This window comes from Hypanus sabinus, chromosome 3 (genome assembly GCF_030144855.1).
Source record: "Hypanus sabinus isolate sHypSab1 chromosome 3, sHypSab1.hap1, whole genome shotgun sequence".
Classification (NCBI taxonomy): Eukaryota; Metazoa; Chordata; class Chondrichthyes; order Myliobatiformes; family Dasyatidae; genus Hypanus; species Hypanus sabinus.
In genome coordinates, this window is record NC_082708.1 from 110,829,237 (window position 1) to 110,850,320 (window position 21,084).

Here is a 21,084-nt window from a genome sequence, read left to right on the forward strand (position 1 = left end):
CCTGATCTGGCCCTCAGCAGATTGTAGACCTCCTGGTTCATCCAGGGCTTCTGGTTAGGGAAGACTGAATGATTTTATGGGGACATAATGGTCTACAAATGTTATTATAAAGTACATGACAGCCGTGTTGCATTCATTTAAATCCTCCGAGTCCCTGAACATGTCCCTGACTTGAAGCAATCCTGTAGCCGTAACTCAGTCTCCTGTGACCACCTCTTCGTTGTCCCTATCTCTGAAGCCTTGTTCTTTAGCCTCTGCCTGTACGCAGGTAGGAGGAGGACAGCCAAGTGATAGAATTTACTAGAATGGGGTCTAGGCATGGAAAGGTAGGTATTTCTAATCGTAGTGGAATTGTGGTCAAGTGAGCTCGGACCCCAAGTGCTGCAAGTGATGTGTTGATAATTGGACAGATTTCTTCAAACCTGATTGAAGTCCCCAACAATATTTTGAAAGACGTCAGGTTAGACTGTAACTTGTTTGCTAATCGCAGCACTCAATACATCAAATGCTTAATCCCTTTATTTCCCCCTCTTTCAACCCCACCCATTTGAATGGTCCTTTTTTTTTCTCTTGAACAACTTGCCTATTTTCCCAATATTCCACCCTTTTATCTTAAAATGGAGAAAGAACCTCAAACCTGGATGAAGGTAGGAGCTATCACAGAAGTTCCATCTGCTCTCCATCCTTGCAGCTCTCTGCAACTTAAAGAATTTGCTTTACTACTTTTCCAATATCTATAAATGGCTGTTCACCTGCAATTTTTAAGTTTTTAATTTCCTTGGATGGTTTTTGATTTGGATTTCCAGAAACTACATTTTTGTTTTGCTCACATTCTCATACTGATCTCTGATTTCTGTAGTATTTGCTGTTCTTGCAGAACCATAGGGATTAATTACCACTTTCTGTGAAAAAGAAAACCGTCTTAATTTTGAATCTCCCTATAAATATAAATAAGTACGTGTGTATGTATATTATATAGAATTTCTATTTTGTGCATGATTGTGGAAAAATTTGCTAAAGGCTGTTCTGAAATAGGCAGTGTCCGTTGGACAGTCTGTTTTCAATAACCTAATGATCCAAACAGAGTTGTTTGAGACCCTTTTGTTACATTGTGAATATTACATCTACTTACTCCCTCACCACTCCTCACCACCTTGGCTTTTCTCTTAAAAAAACACACAAACACAAAGACATACTGGTTTGTAGCTTTAAAATAATCAGGAAAGAAGGTACAGGAGCCTCTCGATTGTCACTACCAGGTTCAGGAACAGTTATTACCCCTCAACCATCAGGCACAAGAACCAGAGGGGGATAACTTCACTCTCCCTATCTCTGAACTGGACTCACTTTCAGGATTTCTTCATCTCATGTTCTCAATATTTATTGTTTGTTTATTTATTTATATCTCTCATTTTGTATTTGCACACAGTTTGTCTTTTTTTGTACCATGGTTGTATGACCAAGTTGTTGTGGTCTTTCATTGATCTTATGATTATTATATCATGGATTTGAGGATGCCTGCAAGAAAATGAATCTCAGGGTTGTATATGGTGAAACATATGTACTGTGATAATAAATTTACTTTGTAATGTTTTCATAATTATCAATAATTTGAAATCTGCAGAGTTTAACAAAGTCACAGCACTAGTAAAAAGACATTAGGGAATTATATTGGAACATTCCTTTTCAAATATTACCAGTGACTGTTTTCTCTATTGAGCTCGTTGGTCTTTTAGTGCACATTATTCCCATTTCAGGCCACTGAAAGACGTGCTGAATTCTGCAGGCGATGCAACCTGAGAATACTGTAAATAATGAAGAGGTTAGGAGCAGCCTGAAGTGGCGAAGGACACATTTGGTGAAATGGGCAGACATAATGTCTTTTTGAATGGATACAATGGAAAGAGTAGATTTTTAGGGGTTTCAAGATCACCAAGACTTGTGTTTCAAGTCTTGACAGGTGCAGGCTAAAATTTAAGTATGCACAAATTTCAACTTTAAAAGTACAGAAATAGCATATAAAAACAGGAATTTGACCTTGATAGCTTTATAGCACTGATTAGAATTCATCTGAAATATTGCAGCTAGTTCTGGACACAGTAAATTAGGATGCATGTCTGAAGTAGGATCCTTGTGAATATAGTAAATTAAGGATTGCATATTAACTGCACAACATGCATTCTGGAAACTGATCTTTGTGTCTTAGAAAACTTCGGATGATTTGTCCAAATTGCAAGGAAAATGTTGCCATACGAGCAGCAGCAGCAATTACACCCAAAATTCCTCATCTTCCAGTGCGTCAAACACAAAGGGGCACATGCCTAGATATCAGGTAGGTTGATAAAATTACAAATCAATTTTACTACAGTAGACAGATTAAATATTAAAATAATTTATCAAATGGAAAAATAATTGTCATGGCATTTTGTGCTGAAGCAGTTATAGCCTTTTTGAGTACTTTAATCTGTATTTTAAATGTCCATGCAAATGGAAGAAAAGGCACAATTTACAGCCATGTATTTCTGTGATTCTGAGTAGCTCATTGACTTTTTAATTGCAGCTAATACTCTATTGTCTCTATGGGCCATAATGCTTATGTTCTTGTGTTTAACTTACAGATTCAATTATTGTTCATCTAAAATACTTCACTTCCAATAATCAAATCATGTCTGTGGCCATTTTACCACTCGTTAAGTAAAAACCTCACTTGTTATATCAATTTGTCAAAAATAAGGGATGAATGACTAAATATTTGAGTTGTCAAACATGTCAAGGCACTCTTCAGACAGTGTGCTGATTTAGTACCAGAATTATGGATGGATTGACATGATATGTTTGAACTAGGGTTTGCTGCTCCCTCTACACACTTCTCCCTAATGGGCCTTAAGTATAAAAAGCTATATAATTGCCTTCATCAGAAATTAAATTGAAATATGCAAATAAACTGTGCCTGTAAAAAGTATTCACATCCCCCCCCCCCCCACCGGAAGTTTTCATGTTTTATTGCTTTACAACATTGAATCACTGTGGATTTAATTTGGGTTTTTTGGACACTGATCAACAGAAAAATACCCTTTTATGTCAAAGTGAAAACAGATGTCTACAAAGTGATCTAAATTAATCACAAATATAAAACACAAAATAATTGATTGCATAAGTATTCACTTCCTTCAAGTCAGTATTTAGTAGATGCACCTTTGGCAGCAATTACAGCCTCGAGTCTGTGTGGATAGGTCTCTATCAGCTTTGCACATCTGGACACTGCAATTTTTCCCCATTCTTCTTTACATAACTGCTCAAGCTCTGTCAGATTGCATGGGAATTGTGAGTGAACAGCCCTTTTCAAGTGCAGCCAATCATTCTCAATTGGATTCAGGTCAGGACTCGGTGACTTGACCACTCCACGTCATAACTTTGTTGATTTTAAGCCACTATTGTTTTAGCTTTGGCTTTATACTTGGGGTCACCGTTTTGCTGGAAAACAGATCTTCTCCTAAGTCACAGTTCTCTTGCAGACTCCATCAGGTTTTCCTCCAGGATTTTCCTGTATTTTGCTGCATTCATTTTACACTCAGCTTTCAGAACCCTTCCAGGGCCTGTTGCAGTGAAACATCCCCACAGTGAAACACCACCATGCTATAGCATTTAGTTTGATGGCCATAAAGCTAAATTTTGCTTTCATCGGACCATAAACCTTTCAGCTGACTTCAGAGACTCCTACATGCCTCCTGGCAAACTCTAGCTGAGATTCCATGTGAGTTTTCTTTCAACAGTGGCTTTCTCTTTGTCACTCTTCCATGAAGCTGTGACTGGTGAAGCACCCAGGCAACAGTTGTTGTATGTGCAGTCTTTCCCATCTCAGCCACTGAAGATTGTAACTCCTCCAGAGTTGTCATAGGTGTCTTGGTGGCCTCCCTCACTAGTCCCCTTCAACTCAGTTTTTGAGGATGGCCTGCTGTAGTCAGATTTACAGCTGTGCCGTATTTTTTCTATTTCTTGATGATCGACTTAACTGTACTCCAAAGGATATTCAGTGATTTGGTGTATCATATTAAAGGGGGTGAATACTCATGCAATCAATTATTTTATGTTTTATCACTTTGTGGAGATCTATTTTCACTTTGACATGGAAGAGTCTTTTTCTGTTGATCTGTGTCAAAAAAGCCAAATTCAATCCACTGTGATTCAATGTTATAAAACAATAAAACTTGAAAACTTCCAAGGGGGTGAATATCACTGACTTGATATTTCACTACATCCTCAAATAAGTCCCATTCTCTTCATTTTGAAAGACCATTCTTAAATTAAAATGCACTAAAAAAATTGATTTCTATTTCCCATAAATATTCCATTTTTATGCTTTAAAATAGATCTTCAGAGATGGCTTTTGTGATTATTAGGTTAAATTTTGTAAAGTTCAAGCCTAAAATAATTAATACACTTTGATCGTGGTTGTAGAGCCCAATTCTCTGAGCGTAATTGCCCTTTTATGTTGTGTTGTAATAATATTCAAAACATTATTACAACTGTAGTTCTGGTTTCTCACTCCTGGATTATAGCTGAAAAAGAAACATATGATTCTGCTGCATTTTTATCCTGTATGAATATCATCAATATGAGCTTTTGTACACAGTATTCCCGACCTGCTTCTGATGTCAATATGCTTGGAGAAATGATGTTTGGCTCAGTTGCAATGAGTTACAAAGGTTCTACGTTGAAAATACATCACATTCGGTAAGCAATGCATCGGAAAGTTCTTCGAGTCTTGTCTGCCCATACTTGCAGCAACAGATTCTCAAATTAATTTAGCTTGAAATATTAAAATAATCATTCCATTGATCTTGCTCTTACAGTTACACATTTATTTTAAAACAATATTTTCTTTAAATTAACAAATCAGATTGTTTTCTTTACAACCCATGGGAATTTATTCCATAGTGAAAATGTATTATAGTGTTTGCTGCTATACTGCAAATCAGTGGCAATAGTAGGTTCAATTGTTGCACTAGTGTGAACATTCCTGATGAATTGGCAATACATAATTGTAAATTCTTGGGCTGAAAACAAATCATTTACGTGTGATAATCAAAAATCATGCCTGCAAACTGCAATTAGTTTGGACATGAATGTCAGCATAACACAAGTATCAGCTTTGGTACATTACGCTTGTATAATTGAAGTGTTTTGCATTTTTCTATTCAGCTCTCCCCCTCAGTTGATGATCAGTAAGGTTTTCTCTGCCAAGATGGGAACTGCTGGTGGAAGTTCAAACATGTAAGATTCTACAACCTGTATGACTGTTTTTTAGTTTTTAAAAAATCCCGTTTTTAACTGAGATATCTCTGGATTTAAAAAGCATGGTAGAATATAACTATTTTTAGATTTGTATATATTAACGTTTAAATTGATATGGGCCTGTTTTCGTGATACATTTACTGTAAATAAAATTGGAATCAGTTTTTCTCATTTATGCTGCTTTTTTATCTCATTTATGCTCACACATGCATACCTCGTCATTTCTAAAGTTTAGTGTTTCCCTGGCCCTATCATAGATATCATTGCTAAAAATGAAGAACAATTGCAGCTCCTCGTCCTGAGGATCCTGTTAATTATTAGTACCTGTACAGAGCAATTGCAACTAATTGTTTTCAATCGGAATGTACCTAGCAGCTTGTTGTTTGTACATAGTCTGTAGACCTTGGTCTTATTTTTGTGATAGTGAATATTTGTGAAAGTCAAGTAGTACATTATTTGTTGGTTTTCCAGAATCCTCCAACTTATTTCAGAAACACTTTTGAATTAAAATTGGGGTTATCCATAGGTGCTGCCTGACGTGCTGAGTTCCTTTAGCAATTTTTGTCTGTGTTGCTCTTTCAAAATAAATGTAGATTGTCTTGTATTTGATCAGGATTTCTTTATTCATGTTGGTTTCATTTCATTGGTTGATGTTTGTAATTTTCCAAAGCACTACCCCAATCAAGCTTACTCAAAGCACAAGTAATCTTGCTTCTTGTATATTTTGTGAGGAAACAAATGTTCTTTATATTTACAAATCCTTTGGACATTTTATACTTGATGGGAGATTGAACAAATAAAAACTAAGGAAATTAAATTTGCATGATAAGATAGCATAGCTCAAATGCCATCTATAAATGTGCCGATGACACAATTATTGTTGGCAGAATTTAGATGGTGATGAAATTTACAAAAGCAAAAGTCAGCTGGTTGAGGTGTGTTGCAGCAACAACCTTGCATTCAACTTCAGTAAGACCAAGGAACTTATTGTGGACTTCAGGAAGGGGAAGTTGAGGGAACACCAGTCTTCCTCAAGGGATGAAAAGTGGAGAGGATGAACAGTTTCAAGTTCCAGGAGATCTGAGGATCTATCCTAGTCCCAACATATTGATGCAACTACAAAGAAGGCATGACAACAGCTGTATTCCGTTAGAAGATTGAGGAAAATTGGTATGTCACCAAAGACCCTCGCAATTTTCTACAGATGTACTGTGGAGAGCATTTTAATTGGCTGCATCACCTTAGTATGGAAGGGCCATTGGAGAGGATCAGAAAAGGCTGCAGGAAGTATTAAACTCTGCCAGCTCAACTCCATCATGGGGACTAGCCTCCCCAGTATCCATCATTTCAGGACCCCCGTCAGTCAGGACATGCCCTCTTTTCATTGCTACCTCAGGAGGAAGTACATTTCAAGAATGGCTTCTTCCCCTCTGCCATCAAATTTCTGAATTGACAATGAACTCGTGAACACAACCTCAGTATTTCCCCCCTTTAATTTTCTTTTTTATACATATTGTAATTAGTAGTTTTTATTATTATTTATTACAATGTACTGTTGTCGCAAAACAAATTTCACGACATGGCAGAGATATTAATCCTGATTCTGTCATTTCCCAATTTACTTATAATTAATCTACAACTCTTTCATTGTGAACGTCCTTTTGAACCATCGTTAACTAATTTCTGCAGTTTAGAATTAGCTGCAATTAGTTTAATATTTGCTGTTGAACTTGTCATTGAATTGAATTGTTTGGATTTGTTGTGCAGCGTAAAACTTAGTATTTCAAATTTTTCTGTCCAGATGTATGCTCGGATCTTGCTACATTTGCTCTGAGTAATGCAATAGTTGAAAGTGAATATTGCTTGTTAGCATAATACTGTGGAAGCTGGAAAAACTGAAATATGAATAGAAAATGCTAGAAAAAGGTCAGCACTCAGGCTGTCCATAGCGAGAAGGAATTTAACAAAATCAGGTGGTTATGAGTCTGAAATGTTAAATTCTTTAGAGAGACAATGAGAACAATGGAACCTTTGTCAGTTCAAACTTGTATGATTCTGTGACTCGTCTGTTGGCTCTCTCATATACTGATTTGTGGTATCGTGGTTATGTCTTCAATAAGAGTTAGCTTGCCAAGCGATGGCTAGGATAGTTAGAGGTAGAATTACTTATATCAAATTAACTTTCTAATCCAAGTTCCTTAGTATCACTGAATTATTGTGTCACATCCAGAATTATTGGTGCCAAAGTAAAAATGCTTGCTTTCAATAGGACCAAAGAAAATCTTAATATTAATCAAGTTAACTTACAATAGAAAGGATTTCACGTTTTCTTCATGCGCTGATATTTGTTAAGGTATGGCTGTCAATCAAAGTTGATGAGACTTTACTAGCTTCTGGAATCAGCTGATTGCTCATATCACTAAAAGTATTTTTAATTAATTAACTAGTTCAGACATGAGTTATTTGTGTGCTTTCGTGCTTAATCTTGGACCAATATTTTGCAGGCTGCATGACAGCTTTGAATATATCAACCAAGAAAACTTTGCAGGAAAACCTTGTCCTGGTCAGAATGGTGGCAGCAATTTCCATGCTTTCAATAACCTAGGTAAGAATGGGCACAAGTATTTTAATTGTTTATATAATAATTTCTATTTTTGCATGTGTGGTCATTATTATTTTACCCTTTGTTTTGCATCAATAGGTCGTTTGGTGGTTTGTGGCAGCAAATTGCTGTTGTGTCCCACTGATGCAGGACCGCTCCCTCTCATCCGGAGCGCCTCTTTCTTTGCAGGTTCGTGTGGAATGCTGAGCAGAGTGTGGACCACACAATGAGCACGTTGATTGCAAAGCTGAATACAAAGGCAGAAAGCTTTATAGATCCATTTAATAAACCCTATTCATTGGTGTACAAAGTTTTAATTCTCAAAATTCATTCCAAAGGATATGATGTTTCCGTAAATGAGATCTAAATAGTTAAAGAATATAGACCTGAGGTTGATTTCTGTCTGTGCATTCAGGAGCATTTTAATTGGTGGATTGATTGATACAAAGATGCAGCTTTCAGTTTTTGCTTCCAAGCAATAATGCTCTCCACCGGTTTTGTGTAACCTTCAGTTGTGCAGTAATGTGTGCTTAACTATTCCTGTAAAATGCCTATTCTCTTTGTATAAATGGGCACTGAGAGGAAAAAATTCATAACCACCACCAATTGAACTGCTTAGATCTGAACTTACTAATGACACTGAATTTGTATAGGATTTGGCACTCTTCTTTAAACTGCATGATTCTGCATGATGACTGCATTTTGTTTTGTCAGCTTAATTTGCCCACATGAAGTAGAAAGTTGTATAATTAATTTTGTTGTGAGAGGGCATTTTACTTTTTGTAGCCAAGGCATTCAAAATTGAGATAATAGTGAAATTTGTTTAATCCAGCATGCACGGAGCATTGGTGACAGATCAGTGGATTTTCCAGACAGTGGGGTTTTCTATCAATTCACTTGTTATTAGGTGTAATGCAGTACAATAATAAAATTTCAGGTGAACCTGGTAACTTTGAAGGATATGTTAGGGGTACAAGGGCCAGGTGATTCACAAAGGAACCTAGAGCCTGGTACAGTGGTCTGCAAAAGGAACTATGAGAATAGGCACCCATGAATTAGATGTCAAAACTTCTGAGCAGTTGAATATGAGATTATTGGAGCTTTGCTGTAGGATTAGTTCCATTTTTGATGTACACTCATTTTGCAGCTGCTCATCATATTTCCCCTTGAATTCTGATGATTTCAACAGCATTTGTGTTGTTCATTTTCTATTTGCTCATTATGAAACATTTCCTTCCCACATTGAGGAATTAATTCTGCATTGATGGAAATTATTTGTGTTGCAAACTGTCAAAAATGTATTATGTCCCTCTTAATCCAGTTAGTTCTAATGCATTAAATCCTAGCATTTGTGGCTGTCCTGTGACATGCATTCTCATTGTATTATTGCCTGTCATTATTAGCCAATTTTCATTTCAACGTTAGGAATTTGCAGGACCTTGATCTGGTACTGACGCAGAACTGGCATTATCTGTGGGAGTCTGGATGATATGGCTTGGAAACAAGTTATACATTGGTTCCTCATTTGTTATATGTGTTTTGATCATGGGAACAGAAGTGAATCTAATCATTTGGTTTAGTGGTTCACAGAACATAAATATTGAAGTATTGATGAAGTATTGTTGTGCTTTCCTTGGGCCAGATGTGTCAATAAATGAAACTGCAGTGTATGCTTCACAGTTACACCCACCAAAGTAACAGTAATTATTCTGCCGCACTTCTGGTGGCTCTTGTAGGTAATAAAGAGGTTTCAGCAGGTCTCTAGTGACTTCCATGTGTCAAAATCTGTGCCCTGGTTATGCAGAGTATAGATGAGGAAAATCTAATTCTGATTCTAATTGGGGTTAGTCCCAATTAGATTCAGAATTGCATTGGGATAATAATGGTGGGTGGTGGTCCTAGGTGATGATACAGCTGTTGAAGGCAGATATGCATTACGAGTTGGCTAAATGGGTAGAGTAATTCAAATAAATGATATGTTGATAAGTAAATATATTTTGCAGACTTTTTAAGCTGTATACATGTTTACTTACTGACTGTTACACCATTGGCATTTAGGGCAGCAATGAAAGTCCTCCAGCATTGTTTGTCCATTCTGACAAAGGAGGATTCTTCATTGCTGTTTCCAGAACAATTTTTTTGACCGGTCAGGATTGTTAGCCTGAGATGAACCCCCAAACCCGGAGGGACTGGCAGACCTGTTAGTCTGGCAACCAGCCTTTGACCTATTTGACATGGGTCACCTTACCAAGTGCCAAAACACAAGGCTCTAGCCAACACAGCTCTCTGGGTCATTGAAGCACGCAAGCCTCCAAACCCTATGACAAGGTTGTAATCCTCATGGAGGAGGGTGCATATTTGTTGGGAGTTAAATGCGCAAGTAAAGGCTTTGGGAAAATTAACAATTATAATTGGATTAAAAGGAAATATTGTAAATTGCCAAAATAACTAACCAAAAGGTTGGAAATATTTGAGAAATCAGCTAATAGTACTTGGTTATTTTTCACTAAGGAAAAGAAAGGAAGGACGTAGGAGGCTTTTAATACCAAACCTCCAAGAAAGAAGTAAGCTGAAATGTTTTATAATGTGGTAAAATGCAATGGCAGTTACAAATAAATACCTTTCATTAATCTTCATAATGGAAGGCACAAAATGGGGATAAATAGGTTGTTATTAATTTTAAGGAAATTAATTTTAAATAGAACTGACCCTTTTTTTAAAAAAAAAAGGCAAATGATGTCGTGAATGTCATAGCCTGTGTCCTAGGTTTTTACAATATTGTGTATGCATTAATTCTCTTGGAATTGTTTAGATTTTAGAATTACTGTATTCAATCTTAATTTGCAATGCCATTGTCATTTTTTATTTCTTGTCAGCACAGCAAATCAAGAATAAAATCATGTAACATTGATAAGAATATTATAAAATCTATTATTTTACTTGTCCATGTATTAGTATGCTGTTGGAGAGAGTATGGTCATCAGTATTTGTTCTACAGGAAGTCTCTTCAGTAAAATTAAGGGTGGCTGAATTTTGTGGGTTAAGAGTGCCTGAGATCTGTTGCCATTCTGTTGACTGGATAGCCTAGCAGCTTCAACAAATCCAGTGGCAGTGAATGTTAGCTAGTCTGGGTCAAGCATAATCTGGATCATTGAAGCTAATATATATTTAATCTAAAAGTATCTTCCATCTTTTCTCCATATGAATTAACTGTTGCTTAATTTGCAGAAATGGAGGTCAATTGAACAGAGTTTATTTTTATATATGTTGCAAAGGTCCTAATAAAATCTTTTGTGTTCAGCTCATAGTACACCAGTAGACATGCCAAGCCGAGGTCAAAATGAAGATGGAGACAGTGGTATAGCAAGATCAGGTAGATTTTTTTTAATACTTGTGAATTTCATTGTGTAATGAAGTAAAGGAAGTTCAATGATAAGCTTTCTGGGTTTTGAGGTGTGCTTTTAAACTCGCAGTTCAAAGAAATTATTTCAGAAACTAAACTGGTATGGTGAGATCTTTTAAAAATTCTCAGTATTTTTACTTTCTGTCTGTAATATATTCAGTAGCTGAAGTTTCTAACCTATTATGCTTCTCTTCTGCCTTGCAGCTTCCCTGAGCAGTCTCTTGATTACACCACTACCCTCTCCAAATTCTTCCTTTTCCACTAATTGTGCCAGTAGTTTTCAACGGCGCTGGCTGCGCAATCAGACCACCAGCCTTGAAAATGGCATCCTTCCCAGATGGTAGGTTGAAAGACTGTTTTTAACCAAGGCAGGGTTTGCTGTATTACAGTCTCTGAAGAAAGAAGCTGTTAACTCTGTAATAGTAAAATACAGCTGGATTCTGGTTAACTGGGCCATCGGTTAGTTGGAGCAGCTGCTCAGTTGGGACAGCTTACTGAGAAAATAGCTGATATTCCCTTTGTTCATTTGGGACATTGCTTAATTGATACAGGAGACTGTTGCCGAACAGTTTCTAGCTAGTGCCAGTTAAACACACTACGCCGTACTTAAAGTCTACTGTTTTTAAATTGTGTCAGTTGCATGTTTGTGTTCAGAAAGCAGTGATTTTTGTCACTGATAGCTGGTGAGATCTGAGCAACATGACAATGCAGAACTGTTTGCTCACTGTGGTTTCAAGTATTTAGTCTTGGAGATGGCAGAAATGGCCGGGAGTGAAAATGAAATATTGTCCAGTCCTGCTGAAGGGTCTCGGCCTGAAACATCGACTGTACTGTTTTCCGTAGATGCTGCCTGACCTGCTGAGTTCTTAGAGCATTTTGTGTGTGTTACTCATACCACTAGACCCAGATTTTTGAGATTGAAATAGTGTAACTGCCCCAGTGCAATGGGGTTTTCACTTTAAACTATCCCACTCAAGTTTCCTGTCATCGTCTGATCTGACAGGCTACCTCCAGTAGTTTTGGTAGTATTCTAATTTGTTATGTATTTCATTTAAATACATAATTCGTTACTCAGTTAAATGCAAGTTTGTCTTTTTATACCTTAACTTTTTCTATGAAACCTCGGCTAATTGTGGCAGCCGCTTAATTGGGGCATAATGTACTGGTCCTGATGTATCCCAATTAACCGGAAACCGCAGTACTTTGTAAATTTATGGAGACGTACAGCACATTCTTTTAAACTTAGAGATACAGCACTGTAACATGCCCCTCCGGCCCAACGAGCCTGCGCTGTTTACACCCTGTGCTCAGCTAAGCTAATAACCTGTCCATCTTTGGAATGTGGGAGGAAGCTGGGGCACTCGGATGAAACCCCTTTGGTCATGGGGTGAGCGTACGAACTCTTTACCAGATACAGACGGAATTGAACCTGGGTTGCTGGCATCCAGTGTAATGCTAGTCACTCTGTTATAGTGCCACTGCATTGTAACTCATATAAAGCTCCTTGTGTTATTTCACAATATTAAAGCTGCTAAGTTTATGAGGAAGAACTAACGTGATCTTACCTGAGTGAGTGCAACTGTGATGCGATCTCTACTCAATCCATAATAATGCCTCCTACACCCTAATGTCTCAAATAACAAGGACAAGAAAAGTTCCTTTTCTTCAAAATCACTAGAAAGCGTATGGATATTGGCAGTGTTGGGTTACTTTATGATTGATTACATGGGCTCAAGAAGCTGATTGACCTCTATCTTCTAAAAATTTATTAGGGATGGGAAGTTTTACCTGTTTTAATTCCCAACCTTTTTTTAACTAACATTGAGCTGCCCCTTTTGGTGGTGAAATTAGTATTTTCATATCCGTATTTCCAAAACATTTTATTTCTGTGCTTTTTACAAGGTCGGCCGAGGAAAAATTCATGATGGCAGATGAGAGCTATACTTGCAACCCACAGATGGTCCGGAGAAAGAAGATCGCAATCAGTGTTGTTTTCTCCTTGCCCGAGAAGGAAGAGGAGAACAGAACTTTTCAGGAGTTCTTTTTCTCTCATTTCCCCTTATTTGAGACTCACCTGAACAAGCTGAAGACCGCTATTGAGAAGGTATCAAGCAGTTAGACCTCAACTCAAACTTTTCCTGTTAGTTTTATTGATAATAATGCCCTTCAGTTTTCCAGCTGTTAATGAAGTTTAAATGCAGAACTTTTTTTTGCAAAGCTGCATTAGTTTGTGTTCCATATGTATAATTGTTAACTTTTATTGAATTTACTCTGTAGTTCGTGAATGGAAAAATTAACAACAGATGAAAACAGGAGCAAGAGCTTAGCCCTCAAACATGCCCAACTTTGCAACTACATTTTTACCTTGCAATACTCTGTCAGGATCTTGTTTTTTCAATAATTGTAATCCTTAAAGAATACTAATCTAATTTTAAGATTTTGGAATTGGACATTCTCTCTTCCCAGGAATTGTCCTTGTGAATCTCTTCTGGACTACCTCCAGTGCCCTTTCTTAAATAAGCTGATCAAGCTCATATATCGTACTTAGGGTGTGGCCTCACCAGTACCCTGTACAATGCTCTTTTTAAACTCCAGCCCTCTCGTAATCAAGGCCAGTATGCTGTTCCATAATTACTTGCTTCACCTGCATCGTACCTTTTCTTACACTAGAACATTTAGATTTTTTTTTCTCAATTGTAGTTTCTCCACTTCAATAATAAGCTGTCTTTGGAATCCTTTCACCAATGTGGATGACCTCGTATTTCCCTACATTAAACTCCAATGGCAAGAAATGGCTCATTTCATTTGTCCTTGTGCTATTACAGAGTTCCAGTATGCTCTCCCACTAGCTATAAAGTCATGCAGCATGTCCATCCCAACAAACCCAGATCAGTGCTCAATACTTATAACACTCCAATCAGCATACAACAGATTCTGTCACCTACACACTGCAGAGGATCACAACCTATCAGTTTGCACTTCTTTGACATTGGACTACTCAACTCAAGCGATCACAGAGAAAAGTGTGTGAACGTCACACAACATCATTGGCGGTCAGGACTGAAACTGGGTCACTGGAGTTGTGAAGTATTTGTGGCATCACCCAACTTGGATATAGACCATAAGACATAGGAGCAGAATTAGGCCATTTGGCCCATCAAGTCTGTTCAACCATGATTGAATGGCAGATCCTTTCCCCTCCTCAGCCCCATTCTCAGCCTTCTCCCCGTAACCTGTGATGCCATGTCCAATCATGAACCTATCAATCTCTGCCTTAAATACACCCAGCAGTCTGGCCTCCACAGCTTTCTGTGGCAACAAATTCCACAAATTCCCCTTCCTCCAGCTAAAGAAATTTCTCTGCATCTCTGTTTTAATTGGTCACCCCTCTATCCTGAGACTGTGCCCTCTTGTCGTAGACTCCCCCACCATGGGAAACAAACTTTCTACACGTACTCTGTCTAGGCATTTCAACATTCGAAAGGTTTCAATGAGATCCCCCCCCCCCCCTTCATCCCTCTAAATTCCAGCTTAACCTCTGCCCCTTCCAAGTCATTAACATAACATGAAAGGGCCTAGTCTGTTCCTTGGGGTACTTTTTTAGACTGAAATGGTGTTTTTTTTTAAAAGCCCATTTATTCAGTCCTTTTCATCCATATGATTATCATTCTTTAATCCACGTTAACACTTCCCTCAATGCTTCATACTCTTGTGTTATGCACCAGCCTTTTATGTAACACCTTATCAAATACCTTCTGAAAAACCAAATAGACTACACTGCATGGTAGATCTCATCCTAACTAATTTGGTTGTTGCATCCTCGGAACTAGTAATTTTTCCAGTGATTTTCCTTTGGTAGCACCATCTGGCCTTGGTTTGATCACTTTTAGCCTCCCTTAATAGCCTACGTTTCCTTGATTACAGAGACCAGCATTTTCTAAGCAATAGATTTTAAGTTAACTGATCTATTGTTCCACATTTTGTCTCATTTCCTTCTTGAACAAAGGCTTCACTGTTTTCCAATCAACTGCTGGCTTCCAAAGTGAGTTTTGAAAAATGTTAATGGCTATAACATCTGTGTAGCTGATTTTCGGACTCTTGGATACTGGCGATTGCATCCTGGCAACATGCCCATTTTTAGTTTTCCTAATACGTTAGTAGTTGTGATAGGAATTATGCATTCTCAGAATCAGATATTATTTATGTGCCATGAAATTTATTGTTTTGCAGCAACAGTACAGTGCAAAGATAAAAATTGCTAAAAACTACAGAAATACTGCAAAGGAAAGGAATGATGAAGTACTGTTTCAGTTTTATTGACCATTCAAAAATTCTGTGGTGGAGGAGAAGAAGCTGTTCATGAATCATTGAGTGAGAGTCTTCAGGCTCCTGTATCACCTCCCAATGGTAGTAAAGAGAAAAGGGCATATCCTATATGGTGAGGTGTCTTTGTGATGGATTCCGCCTTTTTGAAGTACCTCCTCTTGGTGAGGCTCTCAGTGTGGGGAGGGTTGTGCTTATGACAGCAACCTCTTACGGTCCTATGTGTTGGAGCCTTCATATCAAGCTGTTTATTTCCCCTTCATAGATACTGCCCGGCCTCCTGAGTTCTTCCAGTACCTGTATGGTGTTGAAGATTTCCAGCATCTGCAGGGGCTTGTCTCCATTCTTTCATGTCCCTTCACTTCTCCTCACTTACTTTGTCTTACTGTGAGGCAGAGTTTTGGGGGGTTTGTAGACCATTCCAACTCATGTCCTTCCCCTGTTTTTCGTTATTGCTACCAAGCTGTATAATGCTAGTCATTACTTGTACCTAGTTCATTGACACCTCACTGAAACATTGTTTAGTTAACAGCACTACCCTGCCTTCACTTTCTTTTGCATATTCCATTGGAATATTAATTATCTGGAACATGGCGTTCCTGTCCGGAAAACACTGCAACAGTGTTTCTCTAATAGCTGTTAAATCATCTCATTTATTTCTATTTGTTGCATCAACCTGGTTTATCTTGTTGCAAATGTTTCATGCATTCAGATAACCAGCTATAAGCTTTGATTTTTCACTGTTTTTCTGTGACATGCTTTTTTGTATGTCCCTTCAGTTTGATTTTCATTCAAGCTTTTATTACCCTGTGCTGCTGCTCTCTCATTGCTTTTGGATTTATTAAACTTCCTCTTACTCAAATCCTCTTCCCCAACCCACCTCTGGTCAAGGATCTGTTGATAATCATACTTGTGCCATTGCCATTTGTCACAGTGCTGGTCTCAGAAGGTTCAAGTAAAGCTTTTTGAAACGGAAGAACTCTTTCACCCCTAGTCCAGTGCCAGTCTCCTGTGAATCAGAATGCATTACTCTCACACCAGTCTTTGAATCATAAGTTTACTTTCTATCTTATTATCATTTGCCAATGTGCATGGGGCTGGGGAATAATATGAGATTATCACGCTTTGTGGCACAGTTAATCAATTTTGCCCTGAACTATTTTTAATCCCTCAGCAAAACACCACCTTGGCCTTAAGTACATGATTCCTGTCTATGTGTGCCACAATAACTTGGTCCTTCTCCCTCCCAGAAGATTGACTCTAGGCAGGCACAGTCTTGATGAAGGGTCTCGGCCTGAAACATTGTTCGTTTCAACGGATGCTGCCCGACCTGCTGAATTCATCCAGCTTGTTTGTACGTGTTGATTTGACCACAGCATCTGCAGTGTACTTTGTGTTTACGGACTTCAGTGCTCTGTGCTTGCTGCAAAGAACAATTATTTTATCTTCGATGGCATTTTTCTATTCGTGCCCCACTGAAATTCCTCCTGTGGTTTTCTGAATGGTTCATACACCCTTCCCTTCCTACAGTCCCCACACTGTTCTAAATGGGGAACAGCAGCATCTTGCCTGTTAAACTGGGGTAAAAATGGAAACTCCTCCAGAGCTCTCAACTATTCCCAGTGCAGACCTAGTTTTGTAGTCGCATCCATATGTCCGACTGCTCATCAAATTTGAGGCATTCTTAGGTGGTGACCACTTTGAGTACCATTGTGTCCAAGTAACACTCTCTCCTTCACAAATGTAAGGCAGTCTCTGAAGCTCTGACTCCAACTTATCAATTCTGAGTCAATGTCCTTGAGTGGCCAACATTTGATTTGAATTTGGTCCAGCTTCAGCACATTGGAACACAGCCATCTCTGTCCCATAGAATTATTTCAAACTTTTCACTACTGAACATAATGGCATCAAGTTTATTATGACTGACGAGAAAATGTTGTTTTGTGCCAGTAGTACACTGCAAAACAGAAATATTACTGTCACAAAACAAGTGCAAATCAGTAATAGTGAGATGGTGTGCATAGGTTGATCGTACGCTCAGAAATTTGATGGGGAAGAGGGGGAGAAGCTGTTCCCAAAATGTCGAGTGTGGCTCCTATACTTATGAGCAGAGGGCGAGTCTCAGATGGCGAGATTCACTAGTGATGAATGCTATTTTCTTGAGGCCCTGACGTTTGAAGTTGTCCTCAAAGGTGGAGAGAGTTTTGTCTGTGATGGAGCTGGCTTAGTCTTCAGCCTCTCTTGATTCTGCTCATTGTAGGCTCTATTCCAGGCAGTGGTGCAACCAGTGAGAACTCTCTGTAAAACTTTGCAAGAGTCTTTGCTAACATACCAAATGCTCTCAAACTTTTAATGAAGTATAGCCACTAGTGTGCCTGATTCATGATCGCATCAGTTTGATGGGCCCAAGATAGATTATCTCAGATGTTGACACCCAAGAATTTGGAGCTGTTGACTCGTCCGTCAGTGAGGACTGGTGTGTGCTCTCCTGACTTCCTCTTCCTGAAGTCTACAATCAATTCCTTGGTCTTGGTCTTGCTGTTGTTGAGTGCAAGGTTGTTCTGACACCACTCAACCAGCTGATCTGTGCTCCACCTTGTCATCTGAGATGAATCAGAGGCCCAGGGCATTTGTTTTGAAGTTTGCTAATCGGTAGTGAGGTGATGATGGTGTAGGTTGTTGAGCTGTAATCGCTAAGCAGCTGCCTTGCTGTTGTCCAGGTGCTCCAAGCTGAGGGGTAGTGTAGATAAACGTGCCCATGCTGGAGTCTCTGTCAGTCAGGAAAGACTGGTAAAATATACCTATCACCTACTTGTCCTTCTGTGATGTACATTGCTGCTGACAGCCTAGCTTGCCCTTATTCTCTCCCTCAGCCTCTTGGCCTCCCACTCTTTGACTCAGCTTCCTGTAGTTTATGCTCCTTTGCTGCTTCAGTTCACCTGAGTCTCAACACAATATCATGCATAATGTAGGTGCTCTCAACTGCACTGATGATGATTTTGGTGTAGAGCCCTTTATTTAACATTGTCCAGTTTGACATTGAGCTTTTTAATTGTTCTGCAAAGCTCTGCTGGCAGCAAGTGTGGAAAAGTAGGAAATATTCCACTATTACAGCATCTTCCGTTGCCTACACTGTCTTGCAATGTTAGGGCAAAGTATTTGTGTGTTTGTAATTTGAATAATAAGAGGTTAGGAAGTGTTCTATTTATTGGCAATAAAATGTCATAATGAGAGTGAAGGATAATTTATGAGAACTTGATCTGAGCCATTTAAAATCTTCTTGTTAGGCAATGATCTCCTCCAGAAAGATTGCCGAATCTAGTCAGAGGGTGCAAGTTTACATCAGCCGGGTAATGGAGGGCCTGGGAGAATTCAGGTAAGATCTGAAGGAACTGAGTAATTTTGCTCATGAGTACTACCGTGGTTTCCTACATGGCAGGTTATTAGAATTACTCTGCAAGTATTTGGTAATGATTAATATAATCCACAAATAATATATTGAAGTCCAAATGCCTAAATAGGTGTTTCCTGGCCCAAGTAAAAGGAAGATGACTTTATTTTCTGTCAGTTCTTAGAGATATAATTTAAAAGATTTGTCTCTTGAAACCCATGCCTAAAAGATAGGAAAAAAATTACACTTTTTTTAATATATTTAAACATAATGTGAATTATGCAAATACACATTTAGAATTTAAGGTTGTTGGGCTGTATAGAAACCTTATGTGGCACTGTAATTGAAAACTTATTTGTGATTTGGTTTAATCTTTCATCGCCATTGTTAGTTGAATCAGAGCTAGCATGCAAAGACCTTCTGTTTTTAAATTTTCTACTTCAAATATTTATCCATTTCATGTTAACTGTTTCTGATTTAAGATTTCTATGCTCTGATAGCCTCTGTTTTGTTTTTAAATAATTTGTGTTACCTAATAACAAAGAGAAAAAATTGACATTGGAAGATGAGAATTTGAAACCAATTGCTGCATGATGTTGAGGCAAAGAGCGTATATGCGTTTGAGAAGATTTCAGACAACTACAAGGAATAGGAGTATAAAATACAGTTTCAAATGGCTCATGTAAGCCAAGACACATTCATGGATTTGTTGAATCAAATGGTACCTTTCTCCATTGTGAAATTCTGCCTTGCATTTTACATCTTCGATCAAGTGGATTTACTCTCATCTACCTTTCAATTTGTTGATTGTTCAGACAGTCATTGTCATCAAAGCCTTATTGTAACTCTGAATACCTCTAGCTCTTCAGAAAACCTCTGCTTCAAACTGGTTCACTTCCTGGTATCATACTAGAGGAGTTCTTCTGCAACATTTGATGTTGACATTTATATACTATATTGATAAAGTGAAACAAAAATCATGAATACACTTTAAGATTGAATAAAAATAAGTGTATAATTAAAGGGAAAATGAGAAATATAGAACATACAGGAAATCAGTGATGTTTTTTAAAGGCAACATGGAGCATGATTATACTATTCCCCTGAATCAGTGATGTCAAGTCCTGAATTAGCCTGTTAAGTCATTGAATTTGGCAGTGTCCCTTGATATTAATTAGATGTTATTGTGGCATTTGTGTTTAAGAAAAAAGACATTAGTTAATTCAGCATTGAAACAATGGGAAATAACATTGAATATGTTGACCAATCTCTGCTGTTGAATCTCATCTTTGGTTATGGGTGGGAAATGGGAACAGTACAAGTACAACAGAGTTAAACCAGAGGGGTTGAGAAGAGGCAGAGTTGGCAACAATTTCAGAGTTAGATAAGGTGCTGCATATTTAAATATTGCATTGATTGTACTGTGAATTTGTTGAAAACATTCTATTTTTCTGACTTGGGATGGTGCTTATTTGCTGTGACCTAATGGACATCAGAGCCCCAATTCTATGGTGACCTCTGGCTTATTGCTGACCTTGGAAATATGTCAAAACTTTATTTGGAGCAATAGTTCCAATGAGCTCATGGAAACTTGGCAGACTAAAACAGATATTGCCAACCTATTGTTCTCCTCAAAAGCTACATGCTTATGTTTGATAGTGTTGGCAACTCTATAGATGTCATTCCTCAGGTTTCATTCAGGGCTTTGCACTGCTCTATTCTCCAACTAAAGATAAATGATAGTTTAACCAATATTTAGTGTAACGTTGCATTCTATGAGAGTGTTTTTCAGAACTTTTATGTGAATAATGTGCTGCATTAACCAATCAATTCACCTGCTAGATCCAGTGATGATAATGAAGTACACAAGGCTTTCAGTGATGGAATCTGATTGTTGCCCCATTGATAAGTTTTCCACTTTGAAGCCTGGTGCTTATTCAAGAGTAGAGATAGCAGCACTTCTTCTATCTGCAAGAGGGTTATGAAAATTTTAAAAAATGCTTCATTTGTCTATTACTATAACTGAGAGGATCCCATATTTTTAAACAACCTTCTTCACTGTTGAAAGCT

General features: G+C 38.0%; 1 protein-coding gene across 2 annotated transcripts in view; it reads left to right on the plus strand.

Annotated features, from left to right (window-relative positions):
• Positions 1–21,084, plus strand: part of LOC132391576 (folliculin-interacting protein 2-like) — a 96,317-nt gene that overhangs the window by 46,685 nt on the left and 28,548 nt on the right. The window contains exons 3-11 of one of the 2 annotated variants that reach the window (XM_059964945.1): positions 2,207–2,332; positions 4,634–4,734; positions 5,203–5,274; positions 7,800–7,900; positions 7,997–8,086; positions 11,199–11,270; positions 11,505–11,640; positions 13,203–13,404; positions 18,911–18,999. In XM_059964945.1, the coding sequence (XP_059820928.1) occupies positions 2,207–2,332; positions 4,634–4,734; positions 5,203–5,274; positions 7,800–7,900; positions 7,997–8,086; positions 11,199–11,270; positions 11,505–11,640; positions 13,203–13,404; positions 18,911–18,999 (989 nt within the window). The remainder of the gene's footprint in view (positions 1–2,206; positions 2,333–4,633; positions 4,735–5,202; positions 5,275–7,799; positions 7,901–7,996; positions 8,087–11,198; positions 11,271–11,504; positions 11,641–13,202; positions 13,405–18,910; positions 19,000–21,084) is intronic. The other variant, XM_059964946.1, reaches the window with a different exon arrangement.